General features: G+C 38.1%; 1 protein-coding gene across 5 annotated transcripts in view; it reads left to right on the top strand.

The window, feature by feature from the left end:
* Positions 1-16,276, top strand: part of HEATR5A (HEAT repeat containing 5A) — a 119,404-nt gene that overhangs the window by 67,288 nt on the left and 35,840 nt on the right. For 4 of the 5 annotated variants that reach the window (XM_077819002.1, XM_077819001.1, XM_077819004.1 and 1 more), the window contains 7 exons: positions 1,427-1,453; positions 3,453-3,591; positions 6,664-6,843; positions 8,960-9,196; positions 10,036-10,217; positions 13,742-13,810; positions 14,559-14,738. In XM_077819002.1, the coding sequence (XP_077675128.1) occupies positions 1,427-1,453; positions 3,453-3,591; positions 6,664-6,843; positions 8,960-9,196; positions 10,036-10,217; positions 13,742-13,810; positions 14,559-14,738 (1,014 nt within the window). The remainder of the gene's footprint in view (positions 1-1,426; positions 1,454-3,452; positions 3,592-6,663; positions 6,844-8,959; positions 9,197-10,035; positions 10,218-13,741; positions 13,811-14,558; positions 14,739-16,276) is intronic. The other variant, XM_077819003.1, reaches the window with a different exon arrangement.

The following is a 16,276-nucleotide window of genomic DNA, read 5'->3' as shown; positions in this document are numbered from 1 at the left end:
TGCGAGGAGCTCACTGCAGAATCAAAGCCCTCCACACTAATACATACAGTTTAGTAATTGGAAATAGATCTGTTTCATAGCTACGAATGAGTGGGGTTTGATATATACTTTTCTTATTTAGACCCCATTCCTGCAGAGAGCACCATGCAGGTGGACCCTGCATCTGTGTTAAAGCCTCACTGAACTCAGTAGAACTTTGTAGGGCATGTGGTCTGCCTGAACAATTACCATTGTTGTCTTAATAGGAGGCATGGACAGGGCATTGTTTTGGGACGTGGGAAACATAAGTACAGTTCCCAGTTCTGCCATGGGCTTGCTGGGTGAGTTTGGGCAAGTATCTCTCTCCCTGGGCCTCAGTATCCGCACCCGTAAAAGAAGGATGATACTGACCTTCTGTAAAGCACTTTGCGCTCTAAAGGTAAAAAATGCTAAATAAGAGTTAGGTGGTATTATATTTTATTTATAATACCACCATTCTGTGCTGAGGAATTATTTGTAACAGGGAGGAAGGTAAAGAGGCTCTTGTCAGAGAACAGACTGTTCTTCTGATATCCATTGAGACACACTAGTGAGGAGAGAGCTGAAAACACTGTTGCTGAGAGTAGTTATGTTAATTACCAATTGTAATTACCAATAGTTATTTGGAGGGGTTTTTTCCTATTTCTCCAAGGCTGTTGCCAATATATTGAAAACTTATGAGTTCAAACTTTATTTTAGACTGTTCTTAAAATATTTAATAATTAAAGGAGGACTTTTTTTTTATAAAAAAGTTATATAAAATGAACATCATCATCCCACCCTCATCTTCATTCCCCATTCTCCCCTAGTACGCACCTCTATCCCAAAACAAAACAAAAAACCAGCATCTTAAAATTTTCTTCCTCTAGAAAGAGGATTTTCTTACCCACGGCTTTGCATCTAACTGCATGGTACTTAACCTTCTGTGTCAAGTTCTGGCAATTAAATACTTGGTTGTGGAAATAACCTTTTGTATCTAGTGATGACTAATATTCATTTTACAGCTAACTTTACAGATACACACTACGTTCTTATTTATATATCTCGTATACATAGGATGGCTGCAGAGGGTGGATGCTCAGGTTTTCAGCTATAGGACTATAAAGAAAACATGTTCAAATACAAATAAATATATATATAAATTTCAATGACCACTTTCAAGAGCTGCTTTTACATTTATTTTACCCAATGAGTTTTATGGGCTGTTGGCTTACATTTTAAAGATGTTCAACATTATATGATGAGGTATCTGGACTAAGCAAATGAGGATTTTGTGGAATGTTTGAGATAACACTCTGAATTTAATATTCTGAATTTACATTTTATGGTTTCCTTGCTGTAGTGAGTATCATTGTGGTATCTGTATTTTGATTTTGTCATGACTGGTTTGTCATTTGTTTTTGTGCAGGAGATCTTGTTGGATAATTCTGTGTTGGTAGGTCCCAGTGCCTTGTTAATCTTAAAATTTCAGCAGTTTGCAGCGGTGTTTTTTATTTCCTCCTCTCTGTCTCTCTCTCTCTGGTTAACCATTAATGTAAAGTAAAATACCTTCAGCATGTCAAATGATGTTCATCTGATTTCACCCTAACCAAATCCCTTCTAACCTTCTGCAGCTGGCACATGTGTTTCATTTTGTGCACTTAATTTTGCATCTGTTTGACTTTAACATGTGCAATGCAGAAATGGTTTAAGTTAATTTTTATGTGTTGCTTGCATTGTGTGTGTTACCCTTTTCCCCTACTTAAAATGTGGGAGAATGAGAGATATGAAGTATGTGTCTCTCGCATTTCCCTGTCACCTGACTTGAGTGCTCTGTCCTTCCCTATAAAATTTATCTGGTGAGCTGCAATTTTAAGCATGCCAGATTTCCAGGAGATGCGGCCTGCTTGAATAAGTGTTGCATTCAAGATTCAGTTGTACCCTTTAAAATTTCAGTTAAAGTATCTTGCAGGGATACTAATTGACTCGTTCTTTTACAAAAGAATTGTTATGCAGAGCATATCTTTGTATCTATTAAAAATGTATAATTCATAATGAGTTTTGCAGATTCGCATGCGTAAGCACACAAAAGCAGAGAGACAAATTAGTTTTAAATGTAATGAAACTGAGATTCCATATCACTTATTCTTTGTGTCCTTAATTTTTTTTATTTTTAATCTCCTTTTGAGTGACTGTTGGCTTATCAATGACAAATGGGGAGCATGACCCCTCAGCAAAGGTTCTCTGCAGCAGATGCTCAGCTCTGTCCTTTTTCAGTACCTTAGAGCAGTGGTTTTCAACCTGTGGTCTGCAGACCCCTGGGGGTCCACAGACTATGTCTAAAATTTCCAAGCGGTCTGAACCTCCATTCAAAATCTTTTAGGGGTCCACAAATGAAAAAAATGTTGAAAAACACTGCCTTTAGGTGACAGATAAGGGCAGAAGGTTACTTAATTATAAAGGATAACCTCTTTACCGTCCACATACTTAGACACATGCTCATTTTGGTTGTTTACTCGTTATAATCTAAGCTTGGATTACAGTAAATTGTATAAACATTGGTCTAGTTACCCTGCCCAGCCACTTGACAAGCTTACTGTATCTGTGGATTACTTTCAGGATAGTCATAAAATTTGGGGGTGGGGGTGTGAGGAAGAACCTCAGGTGCAAGACTTGGGTTTTTTAAAGTTGTTTCCTTGCTCCAGGAACAATGTTTGTGTTGGCATGAGATTTCAGTACAAAAAGCAGAAGCTGATCTTGTGATGTTGAAGTAATGATACTCTAAACAGCCATGTTGGAGAATGGCTCAGGAGAGGTGACTTGTCTCCACGCAACATGCCCATCCCGAACCCTAACCTTCCCCAAAACAAATAACTACAGCCTAATTTAGTTGGACGATATTTTCAAAAGAAACCTTGTCCATTTATTTTTCTCTTTGCCCTCTCTCTTACAATCTCACTTTCATGTACAGATCTTGGAATTATTTGAGCTTGGTTTACTTGTCCCTAGTTGTATCGTAATTTTCTTTCATCATTCCTAGCTCTCTATAATGGTGATATGAGTGGACTTTGTTTGGACTCAGTTTTCATACCACACTGTAATTTTGTACTCTGGATAAGAGTAAAATAGGCATTCATTTAGATCATGATTCAACTTCCATTGAAGTCAGTGGAAGTTTTTCCATTGACTTCAATGAGAGATGGATATGACTAGATCTGTAGGATAATTTCACTTGAGAGAACTTTAAAATTACTGTGGTTACCAAAGCATTTACAATATTGTAAACTTTTAATTTTAGATCTACAAAGGTATGCAAAATAGGAGAGTTATTTGGTGATGAACTTCACAGTCTATTTCATAACAGTAATCAATCAGAAAGCACTGGACTACAGCCATATTGGGTAGCTGCTACAGAGGTTGTGAGCCATCTTACTCTCTTTGTTTGCATATTTCAGGTGAATCTCTGTAGCTCCTACTTGTTGTTGAGACGAGCAGTACTAGCTTGTTTGCGTCAGCTTGTGCAAAGAGAAGCAGCTGAGGTATCAGAACATGCTGTTACCTTTGTTAAAGACTGCAGAGAAGATTTCACTCCAGGTAATGTATGTCCATTAAGCCTTGAGAATGCAGTGCTGGACTCATGCTGAACTTGGATCGTTAAGCACCCTCCCTTCTAAATTAAACTGAGATGGCAGATTATTTGTTTTGTAGCATTTAAAAAAACCTTTAACTCAAAATATTTTTTCTCCTAAAACGTGATATTTATGTACTTATATTTGTTGACACTTTTTAGGCATCTCCCAGTGATAAAACACTGCTCACAATTTTGTCATGAGTGTCATAATAATTGGTGTTTTTCTTAAAACCCCAACTCCTGGAGCCATCCAAGAGAGAGAAATCTCAATTTTCATTTGAAAAAAAAAAAAAAAAAAAAGTCCCCAGGGTTGCAGAGAAGAGCTTGAAAATTTGTCCTGAGTGCACCCTAACAGTGACCATAACCAAATAGTAGATAAAAAACCCTTTTTAAAAAATTGTGATCTTTAAATTAATCTCATGATTTTTTGGTACCTTAGTCATGGTTTTTGAAAGTTGACAGTACTGTAAAACTGCAATAGTAAATTAATATAAATGTTCCAAAAACTTTAGGTCAAGATTTTTAAGAAGGGGTTCCATACTTCAGGCTCCTAAGTCCATAGTGTTTGTTTTGTGTATTGCAGTAGTACGAGAGGCTCCAGTGTGGGATCGGGGCCCCATTGTGGTAGGTGCTATATATGCACACAGAGTCAGTCCTTGCCCCCCAAAACATACAATTTAGTCGGTCATGTTAATACAGTAAGGGGTTTGGTTTTTCAAAGTACTGAACACCAGGTGTCATGTGTACTGCTTATGTGTGAGTTCGTCAGCCAGCTTCCATTGCACCCTTTGAAGTTTTGGTGGAAAAAGAGGAAGCCCCGAGGGAGACCCAATTATTTTTGTTTGTTAAGAGGACTATGGGCTTATCTGTATGAATATTTAGTTTGTGGCAAGCTGGAGTGTAACTGTACATCACAGCAGCCTCCTTTACACTAAGGGCTTGTCAACATAGTGTGACGGTGTGTACTACAGCTGTGTGATTGCTAAAGCAGGCTAACATGTTGTGCATTAATTGGTCCATATAGACCCTGCTGGTGCACACTAATATTTACTGTACCTATCTCAGAGAGATTATGTGACAATGTTATTTTAGCATTTAGCAAGCCTCTTTTTCTCTAGTACAGGATTACACCATGGGTGAATTTAGTTAAGGGCCCACTTTGAGTGCTGATTTGTAAATTTAGTGATATTAAGAAATGAGAATAATCAACTGTCGGTAATAACTGAGAATTTCCAGATGGTCTGTATATGTGTATTTTGTTACTATTATGTTCTTTCAGAGCTGTTTTGGTACATGGAGAATCATTTAACCTTAACTTTGTAGCCTGAACAATTTTTGCACTGGTAATATTTATTATCATCACAGTTTCTTCCCTTCGGGTGGCTACACAGATGATACTTGTTGAGTACGGAATCAATGGGGGATATATAGATAAATGCTTTACTTAACATCAGAACAAGTTCACTCATTAATATAACTAAACAGCATAAAGTGATAGCTTTTAGGATTATAAACTTATTCACATACTCCTAAGATATGGGAAAACAAAGGTAGAATCAGTAAGTGGAGCATATCAGAGAACAGGTCTTGATCCAATTGACAGTGTTTCAGAAACTCGATGTACCCGGAGTATAGGAAAGTATCCAGTTTTTTATACATACGCACACACCCACCCACCCTGATATATGGCCATATTTGCCCATTTCTACTAGCATAAGAAACTTAGGTCTGCCCTTCTGTTTGTGTGTGGTGGTCCGGGTGACCATACTTAGGCTTTCAACTACTGACAAGCTATTCACATCAATTAATTTCTTAATAAATCAAGTGATTATCTCTGTAGTTACATAGTTGCAAAAATCCTCTTTTCCCCCATACTCTATTTTAAGCTTATTAATGTAACTATGCGGTGTACTCGTCTTTCTACGCTTGTCTGTCACACAGCATGAGAAGACATAATTATATGACCTTTGGTTAAGCCTCTGGGCCTACCTTGACTGCCGAAAAATCACTTGGCCTCACACTAAATAAATGTTGCCTTTTTAGCATAGCAAATGCTAATTGTCTTATTATTTAACTTCCCCTACTTGTGTTCAGCACATTTCACTCTACTAATCAATATAAACCTGTCAGCATTAGCAGCATTAAAATATAAATTGTGAACTTGATACCCTATGATCTCTACCAAGACAAATTCAAAGTTGAGACAGGGTCACAGGTCATCAACTTCAAAGTATACAAATTTTTTTTAGGTGTTCAGATACCAAATGGATGGGCACAGTATGAGAACCAGAGTAGAATAGAATGTTGTCAGAAGAAGCATTTCCTGTTGGTCACAGACTCAATTTACAATTAATTAAAAATTCTTTAACTTGAAATCACGGGTACTTCTCTTAGCTCCTCCCCATCCTGGCTGTGTTGGTGGCATGTGTTGCTGCCTACAGATCCTCATCACAGCTCTATCACTGGATGTTATTGATGTCTAAGGCCATTTTCAATCTTGTACTTTTGTAACCATTACAGTAAATTCTAAGCAAACTATTGAATGACTAATTACATTTAAAAAAACCTTAATAACCTGCTACATATTCAAAAGCTAATAACAAGGGTTAGCAGACAGTGAAGAATTCTTCAGAAAGTAAAACATTAACATGGGTATAGGGATTTTAACCAAGCAATTCGAGCTAAACATTAACATCCTCACTTCAGTGGTTTCTAGTAAATCAGCTTAACATAACACAAAGCCACATTCACACTGGACATGCATTTCATGATGCTGGAGAAAGCTAGAAAAATTACTGGGGTGCAATTTATTTGGGGCAATATTGAATAATGTGGTGTTCTTAAAGTTGGTTTTGCATCCAGATGGCATGGCATTAGAACTTTAAGCAATCATTTTAAGTGTTTCAAGACCAGATATTTGCTGTTTGCAGTGTATGACATGTGTAATTATTAAGCACCATAACTGAATTTCTACACTCCTGTGTTTTGGCAATTTTGTGAAGCATACCACTCAGATAATACTGTGTTCTTAACAGAGATTAACATCAGAGAAGTTGGACTGGAGGGGGCATTGCTGAGCTTGCTGGACAAAGAATTGGATGAAAGACTATGCCAAGATATCAAAGAGACCCTAAGTCATATGCTCACATCAGTGGCAGTGGAAAAGCTCTCGTTCTGGTTGAAGCTTTGTAAAGATGTTCTTGCTGCCTCAGCTGGTAAGTGCTAACATATCCCTAGCTGGGAATGTAATAAAACAAGGCGTACAAATATGATCTCTGCTTTACAGGAGAGAAGTAATCAGTCTCATCTCTTAGACATATACAGATTGTGAAAAAAGTATATTACTGCTATTTATTTTAAATGTTTGATACTTGAACTTTTTTCCCTAGAATGGGAAATTACTTGATCTTTTCTGACTGCCTTTTGCATTCTGAAAAGGCCTTGTGAACAGTATCGCTTTCCTTGACTAGTCATATCCTACTTGATGAAAGGCATGAGACACAAAGTTCAAATTTCTACAAACTTTGGAGTGGAAAATATCATCACATCTGAGATAATGGTTCAGGCTAGTTCTTGATACTAGTGTATAGTATGTGGATTCCTTTTCAATTAATCTTTAGTTGCTATAAAGCAACGTGCTGAGGATCTTATGGTATTGGTCATGTGCATGGTACGCAGCTGTGCTTGTACCTAATGAAATTTATAGTCCACACCCATACAGTTAGTAGAGTCTGCTTTAGCTCTAAATAGACATTAGAGAAAATATGTCAATAGTAAGACTCCTTCCTGGAATGTGTGATATAAAATTAATCTTGACAAGCCCTTTTGCTTCGGTCTTGATTCTGCTGTGTTGTCAATTTCTTGTTAATCAAGTGGCTGTTCTCAGTAAATAAATAAGAGCAACTAAAATCTTGAAAACCTACAGTCTTTGAAATGTTCTGCTGAAATGTAGTCATACAAAAATTATCTATCTTTTTCTACATTTCTGTTATACTTTAATGGCATGGTTTACAGTGAAATAGTATTTGATTTCAAAACATTCAATAAAAATCACTTTTCAATCATAATTCAATAGCAGGTCAATCCTTGTTTTTATAAAGGTCTTGACTGATAACAATATATTGATAAAATCAAGGTTTCATCATAAATTTTGGTTTTCAGTATTGAATTTTGGATATAGGACAAGATATGAGTTTTTAGCAATATGGAGGTTTGGAATAGTTAATGTTCAGAAATTTGGGGTTTACCTCTGGTCCTCGATTTTATTTATTCCCATAGCAGAAATTAAAATGCAGTAAACACTGGGGCTGTGAGGCCCTTTGGGGATCCAGAAGAAAATTCCCTTAAGCTATTCGCTCTTTGTTATTAATGGAGGAAGTGATGCAGAGCTATGCTTCTAAATGAATCATTCAGAGCAGGTTGAACTAGTTACCCTACTGAATATTCTGAAAGGACTGAATTCTAAGGATGGAGAACAAATGATGAGGAGGAACTACAAAGAGAGGCTCTTGGGGAATATTGAGTTCAGGAAGAAGCTATGACCCTGAAAGCATCAGTTTTGGTTTAAACTATTTTTACTTTTATTTTGATTTATTTTATTCTGGCTAGTTGTACATGAAGAGAACAAACTGTGATTTGGGACTCTGGTAGTTTCTGTTGTATCTAAAATCTTTCCTGGGATTTGTTTTGTCATTCATAAATCCATGTGACTTGGGTTTGCTTTCATGATATTGACCTTGGCCTTCCTCAAAAGATTATGTAAGAAATAAACGATAGTTTTGGTCCATTTGTCTTTTTATTTGAGCTCTAGGTTCTCCAACAGATGTGGGAAGTGGTGACTCTGAGAAGAGAGATGAACTTGTTAAAAAGTTATCTTGCAAAATCCGCTGTAACTTTCCAAGTGAACAATCGTAATAGTAATAAGGAATATTTAGTTTCTTCATGGAGACATGTCCTATAAAACAGCTTTTGGTGCAGATACCAACATTTATTAATGTCATCAGGACTACTTTAACCGTAAAGCTCAGTAACATGTAATCTACCTTGGGTCTAGTAACATGACCAAGCCATGACTGCAGAATATCTTGAGACAAAATCATTGACCACCTTATGGTACTAACTGGAATAAGTAATCCATGGAAGGAGCAGCCTGGTCATCTTCGAGGGCTAGTGAGATTAGGTGCTGCAGGAACTTAAAAGCCACCACATACTTTCTGCAGTTTCTAGACCCATTAACCTGTTAAAGGCTAGCACTTACAGGTCAGTAATGTGTTTGAATTCCTTCAGCAATCAGTTGTGTTCCTTCTCTTTTCGGTGTTTTAAAAAATATAGATTTCACCTCAGTAGCTTCAGTGGATACTACCCAAGAAGAGGAGGGAGCTAAAGAGGATGATGATGTGTTAACCTCTGAAAGTGATGAGAGATCCCACCCTTTCACTAATCCAAAATGGTCCACTAGAGTTTTTGCTGCAGAGTGTGTTTGTAAAATTATCAGCCACTGTGAAAATGCAGGCAGGGCACATTTTGACATAACGCTGGCTCAGGAAAGGAAACAAAGGGATTCAAGAGGTACGTGTTACACTAACTGAGATGCCGAGAGAATTTTATAGCGTGCAAAGAATACTTAACTTTTATGTTTTAACATTTGGTGACTTAAGAGAAATTCATTATAGATTTCTTCATAACCTCTGTTGCAGCCTTTAATTAAAATGATTAGAAGCCTGTACTCATTGAGGTACAGACCAATGGTAAATTAGTCATAATATTAGCATATAATTGCAGTGTTGACATTCACTTACCCAGCTGTTGTAGCATGACATGCAAATAGGGCGCCATTGTTCCTATAGAAAACATTGGCAACTAGAAGCGATAACTGGTGCCTGTGTACTGCAACACAATTTTGTAATCTAGGAATATCCAAGAAACTAGTGTCACTGCTCTGTTTATTCCATAATCTGCATAATTACCGATGAACACACCATTAATTTTCTGTGCTTCCCCATGCTAATCTGAAAATGTTGCTGCCTCAAATATAGAGGTTTTTATTTCCTTCAAAATTTTTACCTTAAAATGGAAAAATATTGGCTGATATCATTGCATGATTGGGGAATAGACAAAAGGTGCTCATTTGAAAGCAAAGGGAACTGTTCACTGTAGATTCTCTGGAGAGTAAAGGCTCCTGTTTAGGATCCACTATACGTAGTACTCACAAGTGACATGCTCTTGGGTATAAACAACTCCTTTAAAGGAAATGCAAGCTCCCTTAGCATATAGTAAAGTAGAAAATGAGTTTGAATGCTTTGGGGCCCAACTATGTAAAAACAGAAACAATTGCATCATCTTTAATATAAATTAGACTTTAGAACAAGTTTGTTTTTATTAAATGATTTTTTTTCTTTTGTCCCCAGATGACTTTTTGGTATTGCATTTAGCTGACTTGATCCGCATGGCTTTTATGGCTGCCACAGATCACAGTGACCAGCTCCGTCTTTCTGGGCTTCAGACATTGTTAGTTGTTGTTCGGAGGTTTGCATCTGTTCCAGAACCAGAGTTTCCTGGTCATGTAATTCTGGAGCAATATCAAGCCAATGTAAGCACCTATTAATTATAAAAATTTTATATAAAAAATGGACAATTTGATAACGAAGAGAAAATTTTCAGTAGCTAGTTCTGTAATCAGGGTTCAATTTGTCTGTCACTGAAACTATTGTATTTATTTTCACTTCAGGGTTGAAACTTTGTGCTTGCTCAGACTAAAGATTTTGGGTTTGAAAGCAAAATCTGTTTTGTTTTTGAACATGGCAAATGAAAAAGTGGAGATGTTACACTGTAATTTTTTAAAATAACATTTATAGGTGTGCCTATAATACAAGAGAGGTGCATTTCAAATCTAAGGAAATGGTAAAAACCAAAAAACTGTGCTCAAGTAATTCAGGTTCCCAAATTTTTACTACTTCACTCTTAATGAGCATAGTCCTCAGTGAGGAAAAGTCACTGGATAGATCTGATGTACATAAATAAGAAGTCTTGCAGTGTCTTTAAATCCTTATTATCCAACCATAACACAAGAAAACAACTATTCAACCCTCCTTATCAGTGCTAACCCTCACAATCCTCATTTCCCCAAAAGCCTGTGAAAATAGATGGGATTCACAGTGACCTGAAGATGAACAGATTTTGGCTACTTCAGACCAAGGGTGTGAGAGTAAGTTCCAAATACACTCTCCTCCCAGCAGCCTCTCTTCTCCTTTAACGGAGGGAGCACCAACCAAAGGACCTCTGTTGAATTTGTGTTGCGTGGAGAGGAGGCAGATTGGAAGCCATTTAGGGCTTTGTAAGCTATAACCAACCCCTTTAAGCTCTACCTGGTAATCAGTAAGTAAGCCACTCTGTATAACAAAGCACTCGTGTAGGTGTAGCCATAATGAGATATCCCACTTAATATATAGGTTGCTGTATTCTTGCTTGAGTTTTGGTTTCCTAAAATAATTTATGATTTAGTTTCACAAAGAGGCCCTTGCAGTCATCTACTCTCGAGATAACAAAAGTGTGTGCTGCAATAACAAGGTCCATTTATGAAAGAGAAAGTTGCAGCCTTCTGCCTGTCATTGATGAAAAATGCTGTCATGGTCATTTCTCTGGCGAAGTAATCTAATCAAACCCTCACCCTGCACTGCACACCCGCATCAAAAATAGCAGACATGAATCCTATATTAAGGCACAGATATAACTTTTGCCATATTTTTCTGTTTTGTATCCCAATTCACCAGCATCATTTTAATCTTATCTGGGTCTATCCTTGGCCAGCTTCCATACTCCAGTCTCTAGCAGATATTACATAGGGCACTTAACTACATCATCTGGGCTGATAGAAATGGACACACACAACTTTGTGTTACCAGAAAACGTAAGGCTCTGTAGCCCATTTCTCCTTCGTAGCGTGCCCTGATAGTCCTCTGGATGAGTGGGGAGAGACCCTGTTGAATCTCACATTGACATGTCCAGCGACACCCAACAAGAAAAGAAATTGGCTATCTGTTCCTGCCACGTAAGACAAGTCAACAATACTTTTATGATCAATGGTATCAAAGACCATCGATAGATCTGATAATATTGGTATGGGCACCAGGTCTTCATTTAATACTCTGAGGATTTCAGGTCCTCTCATAAAATGATAGGCGTCCAGGAGATCTGAAACAGTTAGATACCCTGAGAGTTGTGTCACCACAACCTGTTCAATAATATTTAACCAGAAAAGAAAGAGGATAGATATAGGACAACCATTTGGCAAAGATTTTCAACATCAAACAATGGCTTCTTGAGCAAAGCCCACACAGAATTCCTTAAAGGAAGCTAGCACCTTGCGTGCCCTCCCCCCTCCCCCATTCAGGAAGGAGTTACCCATTTCCACTTCTTATAAATCCAGCTCCTCTCTATTGGTCTGCACTACCCAAGATGGGCATAGGTGTGAAACACACAGGCTCTGGCTTGAAGTGCTCCCCATATTTCTGTTACCACAGAAAGTTAAACTAGCAGAAACTCCATCTGGATTATCTGTCCACAACAAATTTGAAGATAGAGACTTTACAGATACCCTGGAAACAAATGAATGCTCATTTGCATCCTGCACAGCATTACCTGAGACTTCAAAAAAAATCTTTGTGACACAATCACTCATTCAGCATGAGATCTGCGTGGCAAAATTTATAGTGAAATTTGATCTTTGGCTGCAAAAAACATTTCAATCTCTGGGTCTATAGAATAAATGGTTTAAGTAACTAGCAGGATACTTTTTCAATAGGAATTTGGTCTATAAAATAAATGATTTTAAAAAAAGGAATTTTGAAAGATTTGCACAATTTAATGAATGTTTCAGTTCCTTTGAGGGGCGGAAGGGAGTTAAGATGAGAATCTTTAGGGTCAAAGTATCAGCTTTTGAAGATCCAGTGTAAGGGAGAAATTTAAAGAAGAATTTCCTAACTATAGAGACCAGTGCTTAAATCAGGTTTTATCTGTTGTTTAATAATTTTCTTACAGTATTACCCAGAGGCCCCAGTGAGCCTCACCCCATTGTGCTAGGCACTGTACAAGTTCATATAAAGATACATTCCCTGCCACAAAGAGCAGTGCATCTTAAGTTTAAGTTCTCGTACGCAAACTTAAGCAATGTATCCTAAGTTCTTCTACAAGAATCTTTTAAATCATCAGGGAAAATTTCTCTTCAGTTGCCTTCAGTGAAAGTAACCCTCAGCATGAAGGATTGGTGAAATCCATGTGCCTTGATCAGTGTCTCTTCATACCTTGTTCTTTGTGAAATGGGTGGGGTTTGTGTTCTGTCTCTTTTACTCCCGTAGGTACACAAGTTAAAATCTGTTTATCCTAATTATTAATATTGTGCTGCTTTCTTTTCCTTAAACCCAACTTCCCCTTACGTAAGGAAATCCCACCTCTTAAGTGTCTTTAGGCCCATCAAGGTTTGGAATAATGTTTTGTTAGGTTTGGGAAACTTTTTATCGGGTTAAGAGTTCAGGGAGGAAAAAGCTTTCTTTGTTCTGGTTTTTAAGACCCTAGCAAACAGGGGAAACAAGCTTCAATCTCACTGTTTCAAAGAGGAAACCATCTCTTTTATGGAAAAAGCATAACTGTTCTGTCAGATTGCTCCTCGGTCTCCCCTTTTTCTACCCTCCTCCAAACAAAGACTCTTCATACCCATCACTGAGGGATGGCTCAGGGATTTGAGCATTGGCCTGCTAAACCCAGGCTTGTGAGTTCAATCCTTGAGAGGGCCATTTAGGGATCTGGGGCAAAAATTGGGGATTGGTCCTGCTTTGAGCAGGGGGTTGAACTAGATGGCCTCCTGAGGTCCCTTCCAACCCTGATATTCTATGATCTGGCCACAGAACCAGTCTGTATCTGTAAGACAGCAACATCTTGGGATTCCAAGTAATACCTGGCAGCTAGCTACTAGAGAGAACAATACAGTTCTCCAGCAGGAACTAACTTCTAATCATTTTCCCAATCAAATCATGGTGTAAATAGAAGGGAACTGTATAGTTTATAAGAAAAATTGAAACAGACTATTATTTTGCTAAGTGTTGAATGATTTCTCTTTAGGTTGGAGCTGCACTTCGGCCTGCCTTTGCTCCAGAAACCCCGCCTGATGTCACAGCAAAAGCATGTCAGGCAAGTGTTTAAAGCTAAAACTTTCAAGTGAAACCCTTTCTAAAAATTAATCTCCTCTGATGGATAGATTTTTAAGCCAGAAGACTAGTCTGATGCTGTACATCACAAGCAAAAGGATTTCACCCAGTTACCCCTGTTTTGAGCCCACTAACTTTATGCGTTGTCTTAAAAGTTCTTCTGAGCAAATTATGTATCACTTTCTGCTAAGGACAGCCTTTAACCTCGCTCCCTGTGAAAACAGTGGAAGATGGCAGCCATTTTGAGAAGAGCAATTCTTTTTTGAATTCTCTGTGTCAAAATATTATTCATCAGCCTGTGCTGAAGAAGATTGTCATTTCTGAAGAATAATGTCAAAAAGTTACTATTATTCGACCAAATTTATTTTCCAAAACTATCCCTTGCACTGGATCTATTCAGCAGGGAAGGTAAGAGGGGGTGACTCTGCTGATGCATAGGCAAAATTGGGGAATAGGAAGGAGAAGGAACTGTGGTTGTGTTGGAAATGCTGAGGTCACAGGAGGGAGGCGTAGAAGTGGAGGAAACTAGCCAGCATGCACGGCCCCTGAGTTGGATACAGTAACCAGAGTGTATTCAATATTAATTCCAGTTAACATTGTTTTTAATTTGGGACTAACGATACTATACCTGACTGGGGAAAAAAAGCTTGTTTAGTAACTTTACAGATAAAATTGGACTATATAAATTACATTTTTTTCCTGTGATCACACTTTCTATTGTACATCACTAGGTTTGCAGTGCCTGGATAGCAAGTGGTGTAGTTAGTGACCTTAATGACCTTCGAAGGGTTCATCAGTTGCTCATATCATCCTTGACCAAAGTACAAGCTGGAAAAGAAGCACAAAGTCAGCTGTACAATGAAAGTGCCTCAACTATGGAGATATTGGCTGTGCTCAAAGCTTGGGCAGAGGTTAGTAAATTAGATTTATAACAGGATTCTTGGCAACTGTATGATGAGAGTATTGAGCTGTCCTTTCAAGCATAATGAAATAACTTTATACAAATTACAACCATGATAAGTTTGCTATTCTCTACTGAATTTACACACAACCAAATGTATGAACACCTATACACTCAGTTTGTGATAACAAAACTTGCTTTAATATAAAAATTAAATGTGGTCACACAGGTGCATTTTAAACCTTATAAAGTAGTAGACTTGTTAATATTCCATAGTGATTCAATGTCAATTTTAAATTGAGATGGCTTGGATACTTGTGGTTGTCCATTGTAGTTATCTATTTTGGATATACATCATTCACCAGTGAAGTTGTAAATTTAATTGGCATTTAATTTGTCACAGGGATGCTCTGTAGGCGAACATGTCTCAGGCAAGGTATACACATTTCTCATTGTATGACTGCCTGCAAGTTCAGTTAGGCAGTATGGACTTATTCATGTTATCTAAGTGAGTTGGTAATGTGGGCTCATTTGAACAACATACTTTTTAATACAGCCAAAAGCGAGGATGTGCAGCTGGGAACAAAGAAATATAGATCACACTTACAAGGTGAGGGACTATGTCCTGCAGTGCAGTGATACTGAAAAGAATTACGGGGTAATAGTGGATAATCAGTTGAACAGGGCTCTCAGAACAACACTGTAGCTAAGAGGGTAAATACAATAATTGGATGTATAAGCAGGGGAATACTGAGCAGAAGCAAGGAGATGGTATTACCTCTGTACACGTGATTATTGAAACCATTACCGGAATGTGGTCTTTGGTTCTGGTGTCCACACTTGATAAAAGATATCAGAAAACTGGAAAGGGTTCAAAAAACAGCTACACAAATGACTACAGATCTGGAAAACATGCCTTATAGAAGAAGGATTTTGGGTGGACTCCTCCTGAAGGTCGAAACAACAGACTGGACTTCTACATAGAATGCTTCCGCCAACGTGCACGGGCTGAAATTGTGGAAAAGCAGCATCACTTGCCCCACAACCTCAGCCGTGTAGAACACAATGCCATCCACAGCCTCAGAAACAACTCTGACATCATAATCAAAAAGCCTGACAAAGGAGGTGCTGTCGTCATCATGAATAGGTCGGAATATGGACAAGAGGCTGCTAGGCAGCTCTCCAACACCACTTTCTACAAGCCATTACCCTCTGATCCCACTGAGGGTTACCAAAAGAATCTACAGCATTTTCTCAAGAAACTCCCTGAAAAAGCACAAGAACAAATCTGCGCACACACACACACACCCCTGGAACTCTGACCTGGGGTAGTCTGTCTGCTACACAAGATCCATAAACCTGGAAATCCTGGACGCCCTATCATCTCAGGCATTGGCACCCTGACAGCAGGATTGTCTGGCTATGTATACTCCCTCCTCAGGCCCTATGCTACCAGCACTCCTATCTATCTTCGAGACACCACTGACTTCCTGAGGAAACTACAATCCATCGGTTATCTTCCTGAAAACACCATCCTGGCCATGATGG

Source organism: Eretmochelys imbricata, chromosome 6 (genome assembly GCF_965152235.1).
Source record: "Eretmochelys imbricata isolate rEreImb1 chromosome 6, rEreImb1.hap1, whole genome shotgun sequence".
Lineage (NCBI taxonomy): Eukaryota > Metazoa > Chordata > Testudines > Cheloniidae > Eretmochelys > Eretmochelys imbricata.
The sequence above is the reverse complement of the archived record's forward strand: the minus strand, read 5'-3'. Positions and strand labels throughout refer to the sequence as shown.